The 23,153-nt window shown below is 31.6% G+C and overlaps 4 protein-coding genes across 9 annotated transcripts; 2 read left to right on the top strand and 2 right to left on the bottom strand.

Annotated features, from left to right (window-relative positions):
• Window positions 1-1,005: 1,005 nt before the first annotated feature.
• On the top strand, window positions 1,006-5,953 carry LOC130945196 (protein LAZ1 homolog 1). Of its 3 annotated transcripts, none has more exons than XM_057873912.1 (9): window positions 1,006-1,247; window positions 2,040-2,491; window positions 2,637-2,693; window positions 3,301-3,409; window positions 3,634-3,833; window positions 3,930-4,018; window positions 4,286-4,541; window positions 4,704-4,949; window positions 5,052-5,953. In XM_057873912.1, the coding sequence occupies exons 2-9, from the start codon at window positions 2,276-2,278 to the stop codon at window positions 5,340-5,342; spliced, it is 1,464 nt and encodes a 487-aa protein (XP_057729895.1). In that variant the 5' UTR covers window positions 1,006-1,247; window positions 2,040-2,275; the 3' UTR covers window positions 5,343-5,953. The 3 variants fall into 3 exon arrangements, with proteins under 3 accessions (XP_057729895.1, XP_057729897.1, XP_057729896.1); XM_057873914.1 differs by having other exon boundaries at window positions 1,007-1,247; window positions 3,634-3,818; window positions 5,052-5,947; XM_057873913.1 differs by lacking the exon at window positions 1,006-1,247 and adding an exon at window positions 1,302-1,574.
• A 645-nt stretch (window positions 5,954-6,598) lies between these two features.
• On the bottom strand, window positions 6,599-10,773 carry LOC130943754 (WAT1-related protein At1g70260-like). 2 transcript variants are annotated; one of them, XM_057871763.1, is made up of 7 exons: window positions 10,386-10,773; window positions 10,172-10,237; window positions 9,945-10,061; window positions 9,213-9,483; window positions 7,493-7,654; window positions 7,254-7,405; window positions 6,599-7,072 (listed from the first exon to the last, which is right to left on the bottom strand). In XM_057871763.1, the coding sequence occupies exons 1-7, from the start codon at window positions 10,589-10,591 to the stop codon at window positions 6,925-6,927; spliced, it is 1,122 nt and encodes a 373-aa protein (XP_057727746.1). In that variant the 5' UTR covers window positions 10,592-10,773; the 3' UTR covers window positions 6,599-6,924. The 2 variants fall into 2 exon arrangements, with proteins under 2 accessions (XP_057727746.1, XP_057727747.1); XM_057871764.1 differs by having other exon boundaries at window positions 9,213-9,480; window positions 10,386-10,772.
• Window positions 10,774-13,033: 2,260 nt separating this feature from the next.
• Window positions 13,034-16,302, bottom strand: LOC130946969 (WAT1-related protein At3g28050-like). Of its 3 annotated transcripts, XM_057875880.1 has the most exons (8): window positions 16,178-16,302; window positions 15,820-16,084; window positions 15,655-15,717; window positions 15,355-15,468; window positions 14,089-14,323; window positions 13,799-13,957; window positions 13,562-13,713; window positions 13,034-13,462 (listed from the first exon to the last, which is right to left on the bottom strand). In XM_057875880.1, the coding sequence occupies exons 2-8, from the start codon at window positions 15,993-15,995 to the stop codon at window positions 13,324-13,326; spliced, it is 1,038 nt and encodes a 345-aa protein (XP_057731863.1). In that variant the 5' UTR covers window positions 15,996-16,084; window positions 16,178-16,302; the 3' UTR covers window positions 13,034-13,323. The 3 variants fall into 3 exon arrangements, with proteins under 3 accessions (XP_057731863.1, XP_057731862.1, XP_057731864.1); XM_057875879.1 differs by lacking the exon at window positions 16,178-16,302 and having other exon boundaries at window positions 15,820-16,164; XM_057875881.1 differs by lacking the exon at window positions 16,178-16,302 and having other exon boundaries at window positions 15,355-15,479; window positions 15,820-16,077.
• A 2,255-nt stretch (window positions 16,303-18,557) lies between these two features.
• Window positions 18,558-20,457, top strand: LOC130943550 (pathogen-related protein-like). Its single transcript, XM_057871472.1, has 4 exons — window positions 18,558-18,817; window positions 18,891-19,023; window positions 19,484-19,785; window positions 20,207-20,457. Exons 1-4 carry the CDS (start codon window positions 18,689-18,691, stop codon window positions 20,348-20,350), a joined length of 708 nt encoding a protein of 235 aa, XP_057727455.1. The 5' UTR covers window positions 18,558-18,688; the 3' UTR covers window positions 20,351-20,457.
• Window positions 20,458-23,153: the final 2,696 nt, after the last annotated feature.

The following is a 23,153-nucleotide window of genomic DNA, read 5'->3' as shown; positions in this document are numbered from 1 at the left end:
AATATTCATATATTTTATATTTAATTATTAAAGAATAAAAAATTTTGTTGCTATTTAAAGTATTGTGTTTTAAAATATTGCTATTTAAAACATTTATTTATGTACTAGGATATTCTATATTTATTAGAGTTCATCAATGCTCTTGTTTTATATTAGCCTTTGATTTTTATCTAATAAAATCTAATGACCTATATTAATGTGATTCATTCAATAAGCACATAATGGTTGAGCTCGTTTTAGACATATCCGTGAAAAATTAAGAAATCTTAAATAAATTCTTAATAGCTAAGTTACGGGCGTTCAATTCTTATACAGAAGACAAAACTTGGACCAAACATTACGCTTTGACCGTTTGGCAAACGAGTAGTGCCGCCGCCAGAAATAAATAAATAAGATACATTTAGTAGGTTTTTCTAACTAGTGCCAAATGAATTAAGGAAAATCGAAATGATTATTACTTGCTGAATATTTCATAATAGGACTAAGATTTTGGGTAACTTGACTAAGATACATTTACGTATTGCTACACGTGTAACAGGGAGAAAGAAAAAATACAGCCATTTTTTGGATAACTTGACTAAGATTTTGACAGGAAAAAAACTTGTATATCTAGTTTTTCTATTAATTTTTAAACGTCTAGTAGCAATACTTAATTACCAAATAATGTAAAACAATAAGGACAAACCCTCATAAATCTGATCACGTATCTAAAGTTTAAGAAGCTCCAAATTTTTTTCACGTATTGACGTGTTTCGTTGAAATCTAAGTTAACATTCAGCCCTCTTCTTCACTCGCCACGAACACACAGCTGACGTGGGCCAATCACAGTTTCTCACTGTTACAAAGCAGTAACATACTTCACTGTCACAACCCTACACTTAAATGCCAAATCACAAACCCACCCAAAACCAACGTCCCCGATTGCACCTGTCACCAAAAAACATTTTCCCCTCTTGGTAAGTTTAGAACCTTCACCCCTTCCTTTTTTTTTTCTTTTTCATTTTTTTTATCTTTTTCGAATTTATGAAAAACATTTAATATAATTTCCCGATTTATCTTTTCCCAACCGCCGAAGCAAAATTCAGTTGTCTCTTTTTCATTTTTCGTGCCCCTTTTTTAATTTTCTTTTTTAAAATTCTTCCTCATCTATGCGATTTCTGCTCCTCCTTTCTTGCTTTCTATTTTCCCGGAAAATAATATCCCAGTCTGGATTTTCCCGGAAAATGCAGAGAAAATGCTGAACGCAGGTTTGAACTCTCTCTCCTCATATTTTCCTTTGCACCCCTGCTGCAAAGTCGTAGTTGACATCCTCGCCATCACTTGTTTTCTTCTTCTTGCATTGATTTTCGTTCCCTCGCATTGTCGTATTTACTTTTACCCCATCTGCATATGCTCTAGGGTTTTTGCGTTTTGCATTGTCTATATTTCTTTATTTCTTTCTTTACATATATTATGTTCCCCGACGAATATATATGGTGCTTGATTGAAACTGATGGGTGGTATGCACCTCACTGTTTCTGTTAATTGAGAATTGAGGGACGTTGTTGTCGGCAGAGCATTGTGTTACATGAAATGTGAAATCTCTCTTCTTTTCTCAAGTTATCTACTTGTTATATCCCAATTTGTACTGTAATTATCTGTGATTGAGCTAATAAGGGTTTGGGAGAGTGGAAATGGGTTTTAAAAGTTGTTAATTCTTGTCAGCTTTAAATTCTAGTGGGGAGTAGAATTATTTATTCTGATTGCTATGTTCTTTGATGGTTGTGTTAGTAGTGTTCCTACATTAGGAGCTACCAATACCTAAGTTGTTAACACTTTCAATAAACTGAGCGTACATGTTCAACTGTTACTATACTTGTTAACATCTTGAGGTGTAAGGTAGGACTGATTCTTCATAGTTTAGTTTTTCTGGTCCAAATGCAAATATGAGTCTCTTTTTTTTTGTCCTCTGGTAATTTTAAGATTTATCATTACTAGGTCTTCTGTTTTTTTATTATCAGTGTACATTATTTGTTAAACAAATCTGATTATCTTTGCAGGATTGTTGTCATATTTCAGTTCGGGTTTCCTATGTAAATCAAAAGCAGACATCGTTGTCTATTGTTGATGGCATATGCTAGTTCTACAAGTTGCTCCAAAATAGTGTTTTTCTTGCAATATATAGCATATCTTACTGTTTGTTGCCATTCAAAAGAGACAGCTGGAGGGAAAATTAAATGAAATAGCTCTTGGGAAGTGCACTCACTTCACATAGTAAACAATAGAGCTTCCATTAATGGGTTTGCTGGATATTCTGTGTTCTTCTGTATTTCTGTTTACACTGGTTGAGGCCACCAGCAGATCAGGGAATATCTGGCCCCTCAATGTTGGTGCTGAGTCCACGGGAACAGTAAGCTGGACAGTCTTCACTGCAAGTATATTTGTACTTGTTGCTCTTGTTCTCTCAACGTATCTGATATTTGAGCATTTAGCTGCCTATAATCAGCCTGAGGTTTCTCCTTTTGCGCCTTTACTTTTTAGGTTTCTTATAACTCTGCCCATTTGTCTGACTTGGCTATTCGTCCCCTGTATTATGTTTTCCTTTCCTTTCATAATATTGTCTAATTCATTATTATTATTATTATTTTTAATTACAGGAACAGAAGTTTTTGATTGGTCTCATTTTAATGATTCCTGTTTATTCATTGGAATCGGTAAGAGACACCAATGGCCAAATACTATCTGTTATCTTTGCATAGCATCTCTTGTTGTCTTAATTAAATTCATTCTGAGGAAAATCACTGTTTGCCATTGTTCTTGCAGCTCTCTACACTATTTTCTTAAGTTGTTTTCTTCTGGGAATCCATTGGGGTTTACCAATACTTGTTTGTTTCGTTTGTTTTTCAGCTTTACCTCTGTACTAAAATGACTAATTGTGCATTTGATCATCAAAGGATTCATGTTCCAGTGTCTTTCACCGTTAGATTAAAATGCTGCTTTTATAGCTTCTTAACATGCATCTTTATACAAGGTTAATTTGTTTTTTTAAATTCCATTGATCTTTATGGTATCTAAATTAAATATTGATATTTAAAAGAATGACTGCTTTGTATGTTTTCATGATATACTTAAGATTTGATTCTTGTTTGACCGATAAGTGGAAAAACTTGGTTGCTATTTTCTAAAAACCCAAATGTAGTAAGTTGCATTGAACATTAGAATCTGCATGTCTGCTTTCTGATGCACGTGTGTGATTTTATGATAGTTTCTTTTGATATATCTAATTGTACATTGTTGAGTTCTGGTGTTTACATGATGCAGTTTTTGTCACTATTGGATTCCAGCGCAGCATTTAACTGTGAAATTATAAGGGATTGCTACGAGGCATTTGCATTATATTGCTTTGAAAGATACTTGATTGCTAGCTTAGGTATGTTGAACAGATTGGTTACCAGTATGATTTTCAACAATTATAGCTATTATTCATGTATATATAGTTCCCATAAATGTCAAGGATAACAATCAAGGTTTTCTAATAGAAGTTACTGTAACCTGCTTCTCCAATCCCTCAAGATATCATAGGTCTACTCAAACCTTGAATTATATTGAACTTCTCATGTTCTTAGATGGAAAACTGTTTATGCCTGCCTTTAGGTGGTGAGGACAAAACAATTGAATTTATGGAAGGTAAAAGCCCAACAGATTCCAACACTCCTCTCCTGAAAGAAGAATATGCATATGGAGTTGTAGAGCATCCATTTCCATTAAACTGCTGTTTAAGAGATTGGTATCTTGGCCCCGACTTCTATCAGTCTGTGAAAATTGGCATTGTACAATATGTATGTAGGATTTTGGTAAAATGTTTTTTCCCCATTCCTTCCCTTCCCCATTCCAAGTTTGGGCAAGAACAATCCATGCCTTTTTGTTGCTGACTAAAACCTACATTTCAGATGATACTAAAAATGATCTGTGCATTGCTGGCAATGATCCTCCAGGCTTTCGGGGTTTATGGAGAGGGGAAGTTTGAATGGAAATATGGGTAAGATTATATTGCTCTCTGTCTTTGATTTTGTCTGCTTATGTAAAATGCACACCACTAGTATATAATCTAAATTCTCAATTACAAAGATTGTTCCTTATCTTGACTGCACTCTGTTCCATTGAAAAGCAATTGAAAAGACGAATACTGGTTAAACTATTTCTACATTTTCTAATTACTTGTATTTTGGGTTCTTGAAAGAAAATTTAGGGGGTTGGGGGTGAGTATTATTATCCTCATTGTAGCCTGTCATCTGTTGCTTTGTAGGTATCCATACTTGGCAAGTATTCTTAATTTCAGTCAGACGTGGGCCCTATATTGCCTTGTACAGTTCTATACTGTCACTAAAGATAAACTGGAGCCTATCAAACCATTGGCAAAGTTTCTAACTTTCAAGTCAATTATCTTTCTGACATGGTGGCAAGGTGTGGCTGTTGCTTTTCTTTTTTCCATGGGAGCATTTAAAGGGGCACTTGCTCAAGAGCTGAAAACACGTATACAAGACTATATAATCTGTATAGAGGTATGCTATTTTTATGTTGTGGAGGTTGCTGTGACACGTGTGCACGCGCGCACTCACACACGTATATGTTAAGTTAGATTCCTATTTATTTAAGCGTGTTATGGTATGTTCCAGGAAAGACTTTTTATTAAAAATATGATTCTCTATTTTGTAATTTAACAGATGGGCATTGCTGCTGTTGTGCATCTTTATGTCTTTCCTGCGACACCATACAAGAGGGGAGAGAGGTGTGTACGCAATGTAGCGGTCATGGCTGAGTATGCATCCCTAGGATCACCTCCAGATCCAGCAGAGGTCCGAGACGCCGAGCGAACACCCAGAGTGCATCTGGGTAGACAAGATGAGAAAGAGAGGCGTGTGAAGTTCACCCATAATGTTCGTGATGTGGTTGTTGGGAGCGGTGAAATTGTGAGATATCAACACTCCAATAGTTTCAAACCTTTTAAAGTTTTTCACTCATCACTCTGTAAAACTCATCGGTGCTGTTTCTGCTTATCCCTTGTGTTTCAGATTGTTGATGACATGAAATTCACAGTATCGCATGTGGTGGAACCAGTTGAAAGGAGCATTGCAAAGATAAACAAAACCTTCCATCAGATATCAGAAAATGTGAAACGCCACGATGAGGAGCGGAGGAGAAGCACAAAGGACGACAGTTATGTCGTTCCGATGCGTTCATGGAGAACAGAGTACTCTGATGTTCATGATGGACTTGTGGAAGGAAGTGTGAGTGATAGTGGTATGCCCAGTGGGAAGAGACAACAACACTCCAAAGACTCGGCCTCCAGGATGAAAAGATAGTATTCACCATTTTACTTTGTATATAGTTTTTGCACATATTACATAGGGGAAAATTTTCTCACAAGGATTTTGACATGTAATAGCATAGTCATGCATATTCTCAACCCAAGTCTTGCTTAGTCTCGTGCTTTCGGGAAAGGGAAAATGTAAAATAGCTTTTTCTTTTTTTTAAAAAAGAAGAAACAATTACATTTGTTGAATAGATATACATGATAGCGTATAACATACGAAAAAAGAATTGAGAGGGGTTGGAATGTCTAACGTTTGGTCCACCCTTATGGTGATGGCGTAACCATTGTGTGACCCGAAAGTAATGGATTGAGAAATTGAGAAGAAATTGAGCCACAAAGATGTGATGGATTGTGAAGAAAAGCAAACAACCACTCAAAAAATGCTGAAAGGAAGTGAAGCTGACATTTCAGTCCATACAAGAAAGGAAAATTGCTTGAACTTAGTGTGTCGGTGATGCCACTAAGGTATCATTATCATAGTTATATACCAGAGTGTTGGAGGCAATTCTATTGGAGTTGAGAATAATAGAATTATGCAGTACTACTTGAATCAATTATATCAATAAATTGAATTTAGATTCTGCAAACAATAATAACAAAAAAAGTGAGAAAACTTGCAAAGTGGTGAAATGAAATAGTAATTACTTTTGGGGTTATTTAGTAAGATCCATTAGTATAGAAGTTGGGAGAGCGATGAGTTTTGTAGGACACGTCAAGGATAGCACACAACATTGTGAAATATTTAAAAGAAAAAGATCTTCTAAAATGACAATATTAGTAAAGTGATAAAGTGATACTTTAATCACATTTGAATTTGTAACATTTATTATTTGTGAGCCTCATTATCTTAATTCAATGGTGATTAATGATGTATTTTTTTCCTCTAAAATGACAATACAACTTTAGAGGAGTCGGATCCATGTTTAAATAAATTAATTAAAAAGAGAACAGTTTGTTCCAAGACAAAATCATACAAGAATTCTTAAAAATATATTGACTGGACGAAGCAAATTTAGAAGAAAAAAATATTGTCATTGGAAGAGGTGCAATGAGGCTATATTTTGTTCTTTCTTCTATCTGATAATTTTTTTTTTTTTTTGGTTATGAAAATTTGCAGTATTATATCCCCCATATATTACCCATCCAACCCTAGAATAACTTTTACTATTAAAGGCATATTATGGTACAATATTTATAAATCTTATATTTGCTACTTTACCTAATAATTTACATAAAGCATGCAAGTCTTAAATTATTTTAGTATTCAAACAAATAAAAATAAAAAATGCGGCTTAAGAGGCTTAATACCTATTAAGACGTAATATATACAACATTCAATACATATTATATTTACAGTTACAACTTACTTTTTTTTTGCAAATTATATAACTGTATTTACACAAAAGTTGCAGTTCATAACAAAAAAGATTTGCAACTTGGGAAAGAATTCTAACAGAGTTTGCAAGGATATTGAGAGCTCCTTTGTACAAGAGAATTTTGAGAAAGCTTCTTGATAATAGGTAAGGTGGCTTCCCCTGCATCGCATCAATGAAATTTTGAACCCCTTCTTTTTACACTTCTTCCATCTTTTCTTGCAAAAGAGGTATCTTCTTGTCCAAGTTATCTGAACTTTCATCTGATCTTTTTTCTTCTTCTCCTTTCATTTGTCCCCACATTATTGTATAATACCCCATTCCAATTATAGCTGCTCCTAACACACTGCACAATTTTGTTTATATAAAAGAATTCAATTCGCAGAAAACAGTTGTATACGTGAATGTAAAAAAATAACTATCTTTTGCATTGAACACATAAATGGCCATATAAAATAACATATACAATTAGATGATTGTGTAAAATATTTTACATATTAGAAAAATAGATAAATAAATACAAGTACCTTCCGTAGTGGAGGCTGTTAGGAAAGATGCAAACACCAAAAGTTGTGGCAAATGCAATACCAAAGGGCTTGAACAATGGCACATAAAATGGTCCCTTCATTCGAGTGAACCAAATTTGAATATTTGGACGAATCACACCTCCAAATAGTGCCTGCACCATAATGTATATAGCACCTTAATCATCAATCATCAATATATACTGTTTGAAAAAAAATGTTATAGAAGTGTTGAGGCTTACAGTAAGAAGAATGAGAATGAGTTGCATGTCATGATTGAGCTTCCAAGCAGTTGCATCATCCCTCTCCACAATCCAAGCGACTATGGCACTCAGAATTGTCCCAATTAAGGAATAATATGCAACCGCCTTCATTGGTTCCGAATATTCCTTTACTGTCTTCTTCTATTTAACAGAACAAAAAGGATTTATGATGAATGATCCATTTCCAATACAAAAGTAATTCTAAAGTTACCAATCACAAATAAGAGTTTAATTTTCATGGGCAAATTAAAATACTCCTATTATATATATAATTTTAAGAATTTTAAATTCTAGCATTTTACTTCTTTGTCGTTGTAGGATTAGGATTTAGAGTTTTCGAAATATATATATATATATGGTGTAGTCTATGGTGGCCACAAGTTTTGGTGCCTATGGTGGCTATGAACTTCACAAAATGATATTTTCAATTAAATAAAATAAAAAATTGAAGCACATTTTAGTTCTATTAATAAATAATGACATGTTTATGAGTGTAAATAAAAGAAAAAAATTAGACAATTTATCATATTTTTTGACAAAAAAAATGATCTATCGTTTTCTCTTGTCGTTGGAAATGAAGTCGCTACCAATGTCCAAAATTTAAAAAATGATAGTATCTAAAAATACTTACATTGCATTAATATTTTATTTGGTTGAAAATATGATAGATACTAAAACGTGCTTCAATTTTTCATTTTATTTGGTTGAAAATATCATTTTGTGAAGTCCATAGCTACCATAGGCACCAAAACTTGTGGCCACCATAGACTACATCTATTATATATATAATTTTAAGAATTTTAAATTCTAGCATTTTACTTCTTTGCCGTTGTAGAATTAAGATTTAGATTTTTCGATATATATATATATAGGAGTATTTTAGTAATTTTTTATAATAAGGATATTATAGTTATTTTCTATAAAAAATAATATTAATTTAGATCGGTTCAATATTTGATTGTCAAATTAATTTATCTGGCCTAATTTTGACAAAAATAATACGATTTAATCGATTATATGTGTTAAATTTTAATTACTAAAAAACATCTTTAAAAAAAGACGTTTTTATCTGAGTGACTTCCTCTTGAATGACCATTTACGCGGTCAATATAATTGGATGCAGTGTAAAATTATTTTACACGGATAGTGGATCAAAATTAAATTCTCACCAATAAATCTGGATTAATTTAAGAATGTAACAAAACTGATAAAATAAAATTATTTTTTAATTATAAATAGCAATGGATTTATATTTAGCAAATGACTTGTGTATATAATTAAAATTTTTTATAAAAATATTTAGATAAAGATGCATGCAAAAGTTGTAGCAAAATTTAATATTCAGACTTTTTCATTTTTTAAAAAAATTCATTTGCCGTAAAATTAAAATGTCTGGTTTTTCTAATAATATTTGAAAAAAATCACGTCAAAATTTTATCAATAAAATCTTTTTAATAATTTATATTACTTTTGTTACATTTTTAAATTTTTTCAAGACTTATTTATATTATTGGTATTTTTTGAAATTATTTTTGTTTTTCGAGTATTATTTGAATAGATTAGCCAAAAAGGTATTATTAATACTAGTTTTTTTTTTTAGGTACTACTTTTTATTTTTTATATAATACAATAAATATAAAAATGATTATAGTTTAATTAATGTTTAAAGAATAAGAAATATAACAGTTATAGATTTTACCTGAATAAAGTTCCAAAGTGCAACTGATAAGGAAGCTGAAGCAAGCAAAATGCCACCAAGAACCCAAAATTCAGGGACCGAAGAGAACATAAAAAGTGGCTTATTATTATTATTATTAGTGTTAGTGAATTGAAGTTTGTCATCAGAAGAAGTTGGTCTTATTAGTGGACCCTTGAAGAATTCAGCTTCCACTCCTCCAATTATCGATACCATCACACCAATCACTTCCACTTGGAATCCACTACTTCTCAAATTCAACTCTCTCTCCCTGCTATTTTTTTTTTAAATTTCATTTCTATAATTAAATAATGAATATAAGAAATTAAATTAATAATGTTATATATACATATATAAAGTATAGGTAATTAAATTAAGGTATAATTATTTCGCTGATTTTTATAGTTTTACCGAATTTTCAATTAGGGTCTCTATATATATTTTTTTAAGATCCCTATAACATATTAAATTTTGTAACTAAATCTCTGCCATTACAAAAATATTGGAATCAACTGAATAAACAAAATAGAATATTTATTTAAGTGTTAGACATATTCGTTTTGTTTAATAGAATATTCTATTAATTCTAACGTTTTTATTACGGCAAGAATTTAATTATCAAATATAATATAATAGAGGAATTTAATTAAAAAAATGTATAAAAATATAATTAAAAATGAAGTAAAATTATAAAATCCCACAGAATAATTAAAACTTAAATTAACGAAGAATAACCTGGAAATGAGTGAGAGGAGGAAATTAAAGGTTGGAATCAAGAGTCCCATAGCACATACAAGTATTGGTGAACTATAGCTTAGACCCAAGAATGAAAAGCTCAGAGTCATTGTTATCCTACAAATTTAAAATAAATAATCCATCAATATAATGTGAAAAAAAAAAAAACATAAGTAAATAAATTTGATTAAATATTATTATTATATATATATATATATATATATTACCCGGTAAAACCAAGAAGCAAGAATCTCATGAACAAAGAGAAAGTAAAAGATGGTGTTGGCTCCTTTCTGTTCAAACGAGATTGTAATGAACATCAGAACTCAAATGAATGAACCATGCAAACAAATTCACGCAAGAAAAAAAAAATTTTGTAAGTGGAACAAGCTAAGATAGAGTGAATTAAATTAATTAAAGAGAGAAGAGAAATTGAAGGACCTGCCACCGTTGTTGTGTAATAAAAATGAAGAAGGAAAGAGTATTATGGTAGCAAGAGCGTTGGTATAAACAATGAACACAAAAGGACTCATTCCATTATTCAATTCGGTTTTTGCAAAAATTGTAAGTGCTATGGTGCACCCTTCCATCATCACCATCACTATGAATGGCATGATTTCCCATATCTTTGTGATCTTAGATTCCATTGATGAATCAAATTTATGTTATATAGTTGTAATGCAATAAATGGAATTTTTTTTTTTTAATTTGAGAAGTATATGATATGCACCACAAACTCCACAAGTTAATAATTATTATTATGGTGTGCTACTATTGAACACTATATATAATATCATACATAAATAAAGCTAGCTAATTATTATAAGGTATGGAATTGAAAAGCTTAGCTTGTATATATAAGAATGAATCAATGGTAAAGGAAGAGAATGAGGCCATTATTTAACCCTTCATAGAATAAGGGAGCTACTTTGTGAAGAGAAGCTGCAACTCGAGTTGTCCCTAATTCTTAAACAAGGGGCCAAATGATGACGTGTCATGTGGTGTTAAATCATTCATACTTTTTTCTTTATTGGATGGAAGTTGTACACATGTTACCTATTTATTCTTTCATTATTACTCTTCTTTTTGGCCCAATTTGCCATCTTTCTAAATTTTAATTAACCAAAGGTAAAATAAATATTACATATGTGTAAAATAAAAAATACATGGAATTAATTTTTAATTAATTAATGTTAATCTTATTTAAAATTTTTAATTTAGAATTTAAAATAAAAATTTATAATTTGAGATCTAAAATTTAAAATAAATAAAATAATTTTAGAAAAAAAAGACAAATAGGTAATTGATCTTTTGATTTGCAGACATTTAAGTTTTCGAGAATTTAAAAATATTTTTAAATTTTTGACCTTTTCAAAACCTGGACATATCGATCTCTCATTTTTATTTGGACTTGTCAGACCTATCAAAAAAATCAAACGTGACTCCCGTTATACTGACCTGGTTGATACGGATGCACATCTGAGAGAATTTTTAAAATAGAACAAATTAGACTCAAGATAGATGTGTCCAAATTTTGAAGAAATCAGAAATTTAAATGTATTTTTATATTTTTATGGACTTAAATATCTGCAAATAAAAAGGTGAGAAATTAATTTGTCTTTTTTTCATAATTTTAAAAAAATTAACTGACATTGACCGAAAACAATTGATTCTCTAATATTTAATAGAAAAATATTTGTTGAACATCTATTATCTGTAGAGTGTAGACAGTATAGTCTTAATACATAATATACCTGACTACTATTTTAATTTGCGGTAAAATCTTTGTTTTAATACTATTGTAATTATTCTTATTATTTCATTTTCTAGTCTTACGTTAACTATCAAAAGTTAGGTATGCATATTGCAACCCTATAAATTAAAAAGATGTGCCAATGAGGTTGGTTTAGTCTTACTCTATGGCTTGTTATTAACTAATCCTATTATGATGTGTACATGGTTTTATAAAGTTGATGACGCAGGTATAGAGGATATTTAATGAATAAATGTGGACAAATGAGTGAAGAGTTTCTAGTATGGTTTGGAATCCTTTAGTGGCTGGCATGTTTTGTGGCCCTACCATTAGAGAAGATTTTTCTTTTCAATAGTGTTTATTGATATAACCTGCCTAATTTGCGTGTGATTAAGAAAGACTATATTGGAATCTGAATAAAATGTTTTCATGTGGAATAATTTTTTGTGAATCTTTTCACCAGTTTTGTCAAGACCCGAATGGACCAGATCTGCAGTCTCAACTTGGCTGTATTAATGAGATCGTCATCAATTTGATGGGCCATTCGGCCTATTTTTCATTGATATAATAATGAAACGAAATGAAATGCTCAGAAGTGTTTAGAATGCAAGTATTTTTAAGAGTCATTTTTATATACACCATGTCACCATCCATCTCATCATCATAACCATTAATTTGAAAGAGTAAGGAGGAAAAAGAAAAAAAATGAGAGATAAAAATAAAAGATAGATAAATGGTGTGAAGAGAAAACAAATTTTGATAAACTTAGTTCACTCATAAAAATGGACAAGGTGCCTTAAAACATTGACTTGTTTAGAAGAATATTTTACTTTAATTCGAAGTCACGAATTATATTATATAAAAGCTCTATTTTCATGTTTACAAATCCATCCTTACTAAAAGTTACTGAAAATAGTTATTTTTTTATATATTTCTAATATATTAAATATATCAAAAACTTTAAAAATTTTATTATTATCTTCTTAAAATATGTCCTTAAGATATAAATTAGCTAAATTCTTATTACAATACCAGTTTGCTAACTGTATTTTTAGATTTTAGTTACTTCAATATTGAATATGTAAATGTATAATAAAATTTCTTAGCTAAATTTGGATATATACTCTCTCATTTTGGACCAAAATTAATTGAACATTGAAAGAAAGAAAGCTAGCTAATTCCAAGTGCCTAGAATATGATAGTCTGCTTCTAACATGGGAATTTCTTGCTTCATAAAAACAACAAAATAATACTAATAAAATTAAAAACTAAAATTAAAAAAAAAAAAGTGTGAAGAGTACACAAATTTTGATATGTAATAGAAAAAAGTTGCAAATTAAGGAGAAACATTCCAGTGTATTAGAGAACTTTCAAAGACTTCCCCATTTATCCAGTATTATTTATACATACATGGATTAACATACCCCCCTTATTTAAAGCCAATGGTACAAATATCCGACATAAATACTACCATAATAATTTTCTTCCAATATTTTGTAACAGAATTTGTCACAGATTTAAAGGGTTATGGCAGTATGATAGCCACTTGCTGTGACTAAAAAAATAGAAAATGCCTAATTTGGTGGCAGAATTGTAGCATCCTTTAGAATGAACCATCCAACACATTTATATCTCTTCAATGTTGTTTTCTTTCAAAAGAGGGGTTTGTTTCCCCCTTGATTCCAAGCTAACTTGTTCAATATCTCTGGCTTTTCCCCACAGTACAGAATAAAACCCAACAACAATCACAGTAGCACCAACCAAACTGCATAGATAAAACACAGCAAATGAAATTGTGCAACATGAAACAAATCTTATCATTACTATGACCAAACACAGTCTACAAGAGAAACACAAAATGTACCTTCCAAGATAGAATGCATCGCCGAGGAAAACAACGCCTATGACCACTGATATGATGATTCCTACAGGCTTAAACATGCAAACAAAAACAGGTCCTGTCTGGTGTAAACACCAAGTAGCAACACCAACTTGAAAGACAGAACCAAAGACTGCCTGAAAATGTTTACACAGATGAAGCTTGAATTATAGGTGAATAGCTGTTACTAGTTGTGCTTCGATTCATTATTATTTTGATTACCGAGTATAGAACTGTGAGCAATCTTTGCATCGGTTCCAAGCTCCAAGCATCGATGTCTCTTTCCACAACCAAACAGGTCACAGCAGATTGAATGGCCACAAAGAAGCAATAAAAGAATACAACAATGAACTCTGCTGGATATTTCTTAAGAACATAAGCCTGAAAACATCCAGTTATGGTTAATCAGTTAAAGTAATTTTTCAAGAAAAGTTAAGTTCCTTGTATTTTTTTTCACCAAGCAAGTTGAAATTGCATATTATACAAGCCATATTACAAGCTGGTAACTTCACCTGTACGATTAAAAATGCCGAAGCCATCACACAATCCAGTGCAAGAAATAATCCTCCGAGTATCCAGTTGGGATCTTGTGACGAAAGTGGCTGCAGAGATGAGTTAGCAGGTGATAGTCCCATCAGAATTGCAGGGCCCTTGTACAAAGTGGCAATGAATGCACCAGCAATTGATACTATTGTTCCCAATGATTTAGCTACACTGCTAGAGTTTTTCCAATCAAATTGTTCCAACCTGAAACCAGCGAGATGGATAAGCTACACAGAGTATGTAGCAGTGAACTATAGTCCCCAAGTGCATATTTAGTTTGAGCCTTCTATATATAATTGAAAGAAGGATAGACACACCCAGAAGCAATAGAAAATTTTTCAAAACTCGGATGAGTTAGTTTATTAGCCTTTTTTTTCTCATAAGAGTTTCTAAAGATTTTTCAATTGACCAATCAAACTAAGTTCACATATGGTGATCTGGATATATGTTTATGCAAATGTTGAATCCAAATTCATATGTAGGGATCAGATGTCCTACCAAAATGGCATATTTGTATATTCGTTTTCTGGATACAACTTCAGAGGTTTTTTTTAGTAGTACAAGATTTATTGTTCAGGTGTTAACAGTCACTTATAATATGATCTAAGGAAAATCTAGGAAATAAGGACCACTTGCAGATGTTATATGCCATTTAAAGTGTACTAATTACATACACAAATGGACTTCAGGATACAAAAAGCTAATCCTGTAAATTGGCATGACTTGATTCAACAGAGTTATTTAAAGGAACAATTTATTCATAAATGCAACTACTAAACAGATGGGGAGAAATCTAGTAAGATGATGAACTACTGCGACTCTGCAAGCCATCGCTCAAGACATAATGTAATTTAAAATGAACCCTTACGTTGTGGAAATTAATCAAATGATTATAACAACAGAATATTTTTCACACTAGGTGGGGCCAACTATATGGATTTGACGATACCATTGTGTCTCATCTTAAGCCATGTTGATTGACAAGCTATTAAATTTTAAAAAACAGTTAATCCAACAAAACAATATTTCCATCTCCATTGATATTAGTGGAATGCCATCAATCATTTTTATTGTGTACATAATTACAACATCTTTGAAGTTACCACAGAAGAGATACTTTCTTTTTTTATTTTACCCCCACCACTATGTCAAAAATGAGTTAATGACAACATCGACCATAGATATAATTAATAAAAAGTGGCTATTAGCAACAAAGAGGAGATGAGATTATCAACCTGAAAAGAACGGCAAGTACAAAGGTAAAGCCAGGAACAAGGTTGAGCATTGCAGTGCTGAGTGTAGCTGAACTGTAGTTAATACCAGCATACCCAAAAGCCTGTGCCATAAAACTGAAGACAATCTAAAACCAAAAAAAAAAAAACAAACACAATTGAGAGTATTAGAATTCAATCCACACAATTAATTCCAAGTGGTCCAACAAAAAAAATCGAACTTTTAGAACACAATTATTCTTCTTTGAACTTGATATTGCACAATATGGATGATGGAGTATAATAAGGCAAAATTAAACTTGCCCGAGTAGTCCAAGGAAGAAGCATCCAATAATGGTGGAGAAGGTAATTGGAGGGCGGTTAAATCTTGCAAGAATGAGAATTCAGAAGCCAATTATTGAAAAGATTAATACATAGTGAAGTTCTTCAGCTGCAAAACAAGAAAGCAATTGCAATAGTATGTTTTACCTGTGGATGAAGAAGGAAGAAGGGAGAAGAATAAGGGAAGCAAGGGAATTGGAGTAAAAAATGAAGATGAAGCTGGACATTCCTTTTGCCATGACTTGCTTGCTGAGTATGATTAATCCAACTTGAGCAAGTTCGGCCATGATCATCCCCACAAATGGGAGTGTCAACTTCCCCATTTCTCACACAGACAAATACACAAACACCTTGAGTGCAGCTTTGTATGCTATCCTATTCTATTCCCATATGCTATCCTCCATTCTCCTAACTCCTCAAGCACACAAATAAAAACGTTAGCACATCCCAAAGATTATATACTATTTAGGATTCAATTACTTGGTTTTGCTGAGTCAAAGCATACTTTGGATTGTAGTAATAAACTTGTGTGAGAAAATAGTGGATGCTATTGGATGAAGCCGCTTTTCTTGCTCAAGTTCATTCTCTCGGGTCACTTTTCTTAGCCACCTATGACCTCACCATTCATGCGAATAGATACTCTCAACTCTCAATTTTTTTAACAATTAAAAAAATAAAATGTGATATTTTATAATTAATTTTATAATTAAAATCAAATAAAAATATAAAAAAATTAAAGAATTAAAATTATATTTTACTTCTTCAATTATTAAAAAAATTAAAAAAATCCATTTCTAACCATTAACCAATGAGTAATGAAATAACAATATTCGTGAGTTTAATAGTTTATTGCTGTCTTGTGGAGACTAATTAAGAATACAGCAATTTAAAACTTGAAAAATGATTGGGAGTGATAACTTATTTTCTAATTATTCTTCTAATTTTTAAATAATTTTTTTTAATTTTTTAGTTTTGATGTTTTTAGAAAAGGACATATATATTTAATTTTTACTCCTTTAAATGTTTAGAATATTTGGAGGATAAATTAAAATTCTCAATGATTAATTTTAAAACTTTTTAATATAGAATAAATATTTAAATTGATTCTTAACAAGTTTTATATTGGATATTTGATTTTTTATAATAAGATTTTCTGCAACTTAACTATCTTATTATTAACTTGTACACACAGTTTCTGAGTTGTTGCTAACCCTTAACTTGAAATCTATTAATTTTCTTTTGACTTTTGAATATAGTCAAATTTTGTGACTAAAACGACTTTTAATAATATGTATATTTATCATTCATCAACATGCACAATTGTAAACAAATAAAAAATAATTTTAATTTTGTCATAATATTCACCTCAAAATCAATTTTTGATAATAACTTTAAAAACCCTACCTAAAACAAAATATCCTACATAATTTAGTTAATGTGAAACACTAAAGTTTTCAATAGTCTAAATCGATCAAGAATTCATGGATAATCAATCGATTTAATTAATGTTTGTAAATTCAAAAAGACAATTTGATTTAGTAAAAATTTTGAAACTAATTTTACAATTTACTCATTTTTAAAATGTCCATGCTTTTTTAATAAATAATATGGGTAAAGTATAAAATTCATCCTTTATATTTGGACATAATCCTGTTATAATTCTTAAGGTTTAAAGTATTCTATTTGAATCCAAACAAATTTTATTTAGTTTTAATATAGTTCCACTCTAAGGTCAAAGTTAAATAATTAACGGAATGTCATACGTCACAACAATGCAAGAACAATGTTGATAATCTAGAGAATAAGTACAAATTTCAAAAACACAAAATCAACGATAGATGCATCAATACATTTATTTATCATTCTCCTTACAATTTAAATAAAATATTTTTTATAGAACTAAGGAGAATAATAAATAAGTGTATTGATGTATCATTGTTGATTTTCTACCTTTGGAACTTGTATTTGTTCTTTAAATTATCGACTTTATTCATGCACTGCTGTCACGTAAGACATTCCGTTAATTATTTAATTTTGACCTTAGGATGAGACTACATTGAAGCTAAATGAAAATTTTTTGAATTCAAATAAAAAATTTTAAACCTTAAGAATAAAAACAAGATTACACTCAAACATAGCAATTAACTTAGTACTTTACCCTAAATAATATTTTGTTCAAGTTTAATATATTTAACAAAATAGTAAGCTGTGAGTGGTTGATTGGTTAGGAAATAGGCAAGACGTGCACTAGAGTAGAAGTAGAATAATAAAATTGACACAAGAAAAATTTAAGTAGTTTATTTTAACATTTATATACAAATATGACAAACAAATATTTTCCTATAAAATATGAGGAACGTACAAGATAGATAATAATTTCACTTAAATCAAATCACTAATAAGATACTAAAATAGTAACCAATAACACACAAACTCAAATTTCAAAAGATTTCAAAATAATTCAGGATACTAAACTAATTAACTAGTGTATAATTCAAAACTCCTCACAAATAAAAGTAACTAAAAATAACAAAACTGTCAACCAATATCACAAAGGAAATATACTATTATGATGCTTCTTCTTCTTCTTCTTGTGTGATGTTTATAATAGTTACTTCACCTAAATTATTTCAATGCATTTGAGTTGCCACCTTTGACAAGAAGTAATTTTGTAACATTTAAGTAATTGTCATTTTTTATTTCATAGATACATATGGCCTTATCCACTCATCTATCACCACTTGAAAAATCAAACAAACTACTGCCACATAATTAAGAGAAATTGTCCTATTTAATTTTTTGGTTAGGTGATATGCTAGTCCATTATAGTTATTGTGGCATTATTCTCTCCTATAAAATTGACCATGATATTATTTTCCTCATTATTACAATATAATAATAAAGCCATTGTTTTCTGCTGGAATAAGTATGAAAAGTCATCTTACCTCTTCAATTATATATATAGATATCATCACAAAGCTAATAAGATATTGAGTTATATGGCAGCAAGAGATTGATGGGTTCATCAGAGGACAAATACCGCACGTTTTTGCATCAAGAGCAAGAGAAGAACACCAAATGGAGATTTGGTGCCCCTCCTAATTATGATGTTGTCAACAAGCTTTTTGAAGAGGGCAGAACCAAGGTACCCCCACACTTTAGAATAACTACTACTAAGTAATATATATAATACACTAGTATTATATTCTTGATGGCAGAAATGGCCTCCTGGATCTCTTGAAGAGCAGGTGCAGACTCTAGTCAAGAATTGGGAAATGGAAGTTTTCCATAAAGTTGATGTAAATCAATACAGATCACTGGATCCACAGAAATACACTTTCAGCCTCAATGGTAATAATAAGTTAACCATGTATTATACGGCAGAGACTCACATGCACTTGTTTTCGTAAAGTTAATAGTTAAAAATTATTAAATAATTGGACATATATTTAGTTAAGTTATCATCTAACGATTTTCAATTATTAACTTTACATAAAAATAATTGTGTGTGAATTTTCACTTTTCATCACGTTATATATCTAACCATGTATTATAAACTCATAAACTCACGTGCGAGTGTTTGTAAAATTGATGATTAAGAATTGTTAAAAGATTTGACATATTTAACTAAACTATTGTCTAATACCACACTTCAGGCAATAAGGAATTAGCATATCTCCATTTTTGCCTTATATTGGTTGGAATATTAGTTCTGATATCATGTCACGAAATTACTTATTCTAAAGTTTGGACAGATTATAAGTTGAAAGCGAAAAGTTGTTCTTAAGCTTTTGAGAATTAATGGTGATAGGAAGGAATGCTATGACGTTGGAAGAGAAAAAGAAGCTTGGAGGTGGGTATAATGCACTGCTGCAAACATCGATGCCACAAGAACTAAGGGTATACGACCCAAATGAAGAAACAGCAGATTCATCTCACAACATTTTCACCACCACTTTCCCACGTGGTTTTGCTCTGGAGATTCTTCGTGTCTATTCTGGACCACCCGTTATTATTTACAAGTTCAGACACTGGGGATTCATGGAGGGTCCTTTCAAGGGCCATGCCCCAACTGGTCAAAAAGTTGAACTTTTTGGAATCGCCATTTTCACGGTATATTATATCATTGCTTGCTCCATTTTCGAAATAGTAATATCCATATATGCATGATATTAGAAAGAACATTAGAAAATTAGCTTGGGATGTTCGAGTGGTCAGCTCACTCGTCCGCTTAAACAAGTGTCGAGGGTCGAATCTCACCTTGTGCAAACAGCAATCCATCGACCAGCAGACCTTTAAATAAAGCTCAGATCCTAATAGATTAGTTATTTAGTCCTTGACTTATGGAGTTGGAGTCTATCGTGGACAACCAAAAGAAAGATATTTGCTTCAATTAAGAATCTGAATCTAACTGTATGCAGCAACATATATAGCATTGCTTTGATGTTAACACTTATTATTTATACTATGCTTTCCATACATTTATGGAATAAATTCAATTTTTAGTAAGTCATGGTTTTTGTTATGGTTACAGTTGGATGAGGCCTCGAAGATAGTGAAGGTGGAGTTCTTTTATGATCCTGCTGAACTCCTTGGTGGACTCCTGAAAGGTCCTGCCATTGATGCAAGTGGTGAAGATGCTATTTCAAGCTGTCCTGTACTTAGGAACACTGGCTAAGGAATAGATAGCACAACCCTAACCTTAAGACTCAGATTGTAATACAGGGTTACAGGCAAATAAAGGTTCTTGTGCCATTGTAGTGCCTATTTATTATTTTTTTTCCATTGATATCTCTCAACCCAGTAGTTTAATAACTAATCCACTACTATCATAATTTCATTTAAAAGTTTGTTGCTACCTAATGAATTACTGCATATAAAAAACGAAATTCAAACTTTTAAAACTTATTTAAGTAGACGAGCAAACTAACCACTTGAATAATCCAACAATAATAATAAGTATCTACATATATGATATATATTATCAACCTAAGAATAATATATCTAAAATATTTTCTTTTTCTAATTCTACAATTAATAAATTAGAGAGAAATTAAAGGGCTAATTCTCTTTGGGTTTGCATAAATTTGTTTGAAGATACAAAACATTTTAGAGGCTAGACATATTACTTGAGTAAGCCAAAATTATGAATAAGCTTTTGATAATAGCATTGCATTCATTACATTCTCGAACTGACGCGGTGGGCAGATGCAATGGCGAGGTAGAACATAGAGCAGTGAACGAGGTGTGAGATCCAGTAGCAAAGAGGAGAACGGACACGAGAGTTATAAAGAAGAGAACAGACGCACTTCTAAAAGGAGAAAGAACGCCGCGAACAGAGAAAAAAAACATTCTTCACAATTGGATTTCCATTCCAAGCGGTCTCCACAGAAATCTCCGCGCCTCGGGAAGTTTTGCCATCCCTACCTATGATGCCGCCCCCTTTTAAGGTGATAGTTTTCAGTGGCTAAGAGAAGGGGGGTTGAATCTTAGCTTCCTTTTTTGCTTGATTACACTTGCTGGTCTTTGAGGATACTTTTTAATTTTGTCTCGTCCCTAGCCACGAGACTTTTATTTTTGTCTCGTCACTTGGCACAAGATATTTTCAGTTTTAGCTCCTGTGCAGTAGAAACAGAAATGGGGTAGAAGAGAAAGAAAATTACACCCAGATATATCCTGGTTCAGCTGCTAAGTGCAGTGCAGCCTACATCCAGTCTCCATCACAATAATGATAGAATTTCACTATAATCTTCTTGATTACAGACTGTAAAGTGCTAACCCAACTTACAAGGGGATTCTCACAGAATCATGAAATACAACATAGATGTACAAAGGAACTCTAAGGACATCTATGGCTTTTTCTTTTAATTTTGCACTCTCTGCCTTTTTCCACTCCATGGTTTTTTTTATACAAACCTCATTGTTTGTCTTTTTCTATGAGACTAGAGACATGACAAAATTAAATAGAAAATTACAAAACAAAATACATTGAAGGAGAAAAAAATCTATTAGCTCAAGTAGCTCTGAGAATTCTGTGCCTTGCACTCTCACTCTTCTTCCTTACTCCTTGCTTCAACCCGTGGCTGTTCTCTCTTTTTATAGAAGAGGGAAGCCTCCACCTTTGAAGCCAAAAATCAAGCCAACTTCTTCTTCTCCAAGAACAAAACTGGTTCGGCCAGAGAGAGAGAAGAGATAACCCATGCAAAATCCAACATGCAATTACCTCTAGTCCTTCCTTGGTCATCACTCTTCATCAATCCGAGCACTCCATCCTTGGCTTGCTCTCCAAGATAAATTTCTAACCCTTGATGCTTCATGATGATGATAGCTTCATCTGCTCTAATCTCTGCCTCTTTCATCATGTAGCCACCTTAGCTACCTTCTGTGGTGGTTGAGCAGAATCAGAGACAAGCCATCCTTCTAAGAATCTTCATCTTGCTGGCCGAATCTTCTTCAACCATTTTTGGTATGAAGAAGCCAAGATCTCATCACAAAATCTTACCACAAGCAATGAGAATCTTAGCCACAGCATACTTTTCTTTTTCTTTTTTGTGCCATCATTTTGATGGTCTTGTAGCGTGCTTCTTTTTCTCTTCGTTGGCTATGCTTAGCTTCCATGGTTTCTCTGTGTTATGACCGAGGGTTAGAAGGAGAGAGAGAAGAAGAAAAGATATGAACATTAACTAAAAGATTTAGACAAAATAAATTAAATGTCCACTTTCCTTTTGTTTCTTGGTAGTGTGCCTTTCATTAAGGCCGTCAATCAAATCAATGAAACTTTCTCTCTCATAGTTCCAATGCATTTATTAACTTCACACTAATAAAATTTGAATTCCATCACATGGTGAAGTGTGAGATCCGTTGAAGGCATAAAGCAATAACAACATTTGCTTTCCTAATTAATTATTTTCGGATCATGTATTGGGGTGTATAGCAAAAAATGATTAACTTGGACTTGTAACAGTAATGGATCAATTTGGCCCAAGTAACATAATAATCAATTCAGCTATATTCATCATATATTCTTGCATCAATGCTGATGGATTTAACCAATTGGACTTAAGTAAAAATTTCTGACCCAAATATCATAACCATGTTTTCAGCCACCATAATCACAATATCTTAATACCAAGGCTGAATATTTTTGATACAATTGGGCTTGCACCAGAATTATTTTATTTTCGGCCCAAACATACCTGCATAGCAAAAATTAAATTATTAACATATGTGAATTAATATTTTTGCTATTTATCAAAGTAATAATGTTTAGTCACCACAAATATTAGCTTAGAGTTTTCCAAACTCATCAATCTCCCCTTGATGACAAATATTATTAAAATTGAAATGGAAAGAAATTTAAGATTGAGTAAAGAATACTCCTTTTGAAGATTTGTATTTCTTTCCTTTTCAAATTGTTACATGGCTTCCCCTTAATATATGCTATTTTACCAAGGGAAGCTTTATACCTGTAACTTTTCAAA

This window comes from Arachis stenosperma, chromosome 8, assembly GCF_014773155.1.
Source record: "Arachis stenosperma cultivar V10309 chromosome 8, arast.V10309.gnm1.PFL2, whole genome shotgun sequence".
In the NCBI taxonomy this organism is placed as follows: Eukaryota; Viridiplantae; Streptophyta; class Magnoliopsida; order Fabales; family Fabaceae; genus Arachis; species Arachis stenosperma.
Note: the sequence above shows the minus strand (reverse complement) of the source record. Positions and strands in the feature narration are given on the sequence as shown.

Excerpts from the sequence above, each read along its gene's own strand:
- LOC130946969 (XM_057875880.1), bottom strand. The coding sequence starts at position 15,995 with ATGGGGAAGTTGACACTCCCATTTGTGGGGATGATCATGGCCGAACTT. Across the intron at positions 15,718-15,819 it reads TCTTCCTTCTTCATCCACAG|ATTTAACCGCCCTCCAATTA; the intron begins GTAAAACATACT and ends CATTCTTGCAAG. Across the intron at positions 13,958-14,088 it reads CGGCATTTTTAATCGTACAG|GCTTATGTTCTTAAGAAATA; the intron begins GTGAAGTTACCA and ends GGATGTTTTCAG.
- LOC130943550 (XM_057871472.1), top strand. The coding sequence starts at position 18,689 with ATGGGTTCATCAGAGGACAAATACCGCACGTTTTTGCATCAAGAGCAA. Across the intron at positions 18,818-18,890 it reads TTGAAGAGGGCAGAACCAAG|AAATGGCCTCCTGGATCTCT; the intron begins GTACCCCCACAC and ends TCTTGATGGCAG. Across the intron at positions 19,024-19,483 it reads ATACACTTTCAGCCTCAATG|GAAGGAATGCTATGACGTTG; the intron begins GTAATAATAAGT and ends TAATGGTGATAG.
- LOC130945196 (XM_057873912.1), top strand. The coding sequence starts at position 2,276 with ATGGGTTTGCTGGATATTCTGTGTTCTTCTGTATTTCTGTTTACACTG. Across the intron at positions 2,694-3,300 it reads CTGTTTATTCATTGGAATCG|TTTTTGTCACTATTGGATTC; the intron begins GTAAGAGACACC and ends TACATGATGCAG. Across the intron at positions 3,410-3,633 it reads ATACTTGATTGCTAGCTTAG|GTGGTGAGGACAAAACAATT; the intron begins GTATGTTGAACA and ends GCCTGCCTTTAG.
- LOC130943754 (XM_057871763.1), bottom strand. The coding sequence starts at position 10,591 with ATGGAATCTAAGATCACAAAGATATGGGAAATCATGCCATTCATAGTG. Across the intron at positions 10,238-10,385 it reads TTACACAACAACGGTGGCAG|AAAGGAGCCAACACCATCTT; the intron begins GTCCTTCAATTT and ends TCGTTTGAACAG. Across the intron at positions 7,073-7,253 it reads AACAGCCTCCACTACGGAAG|TGTGTTAGGAGCAGCTATAA; the intron begins GTACTTGTATTT and ends AAAATTGTGCAG.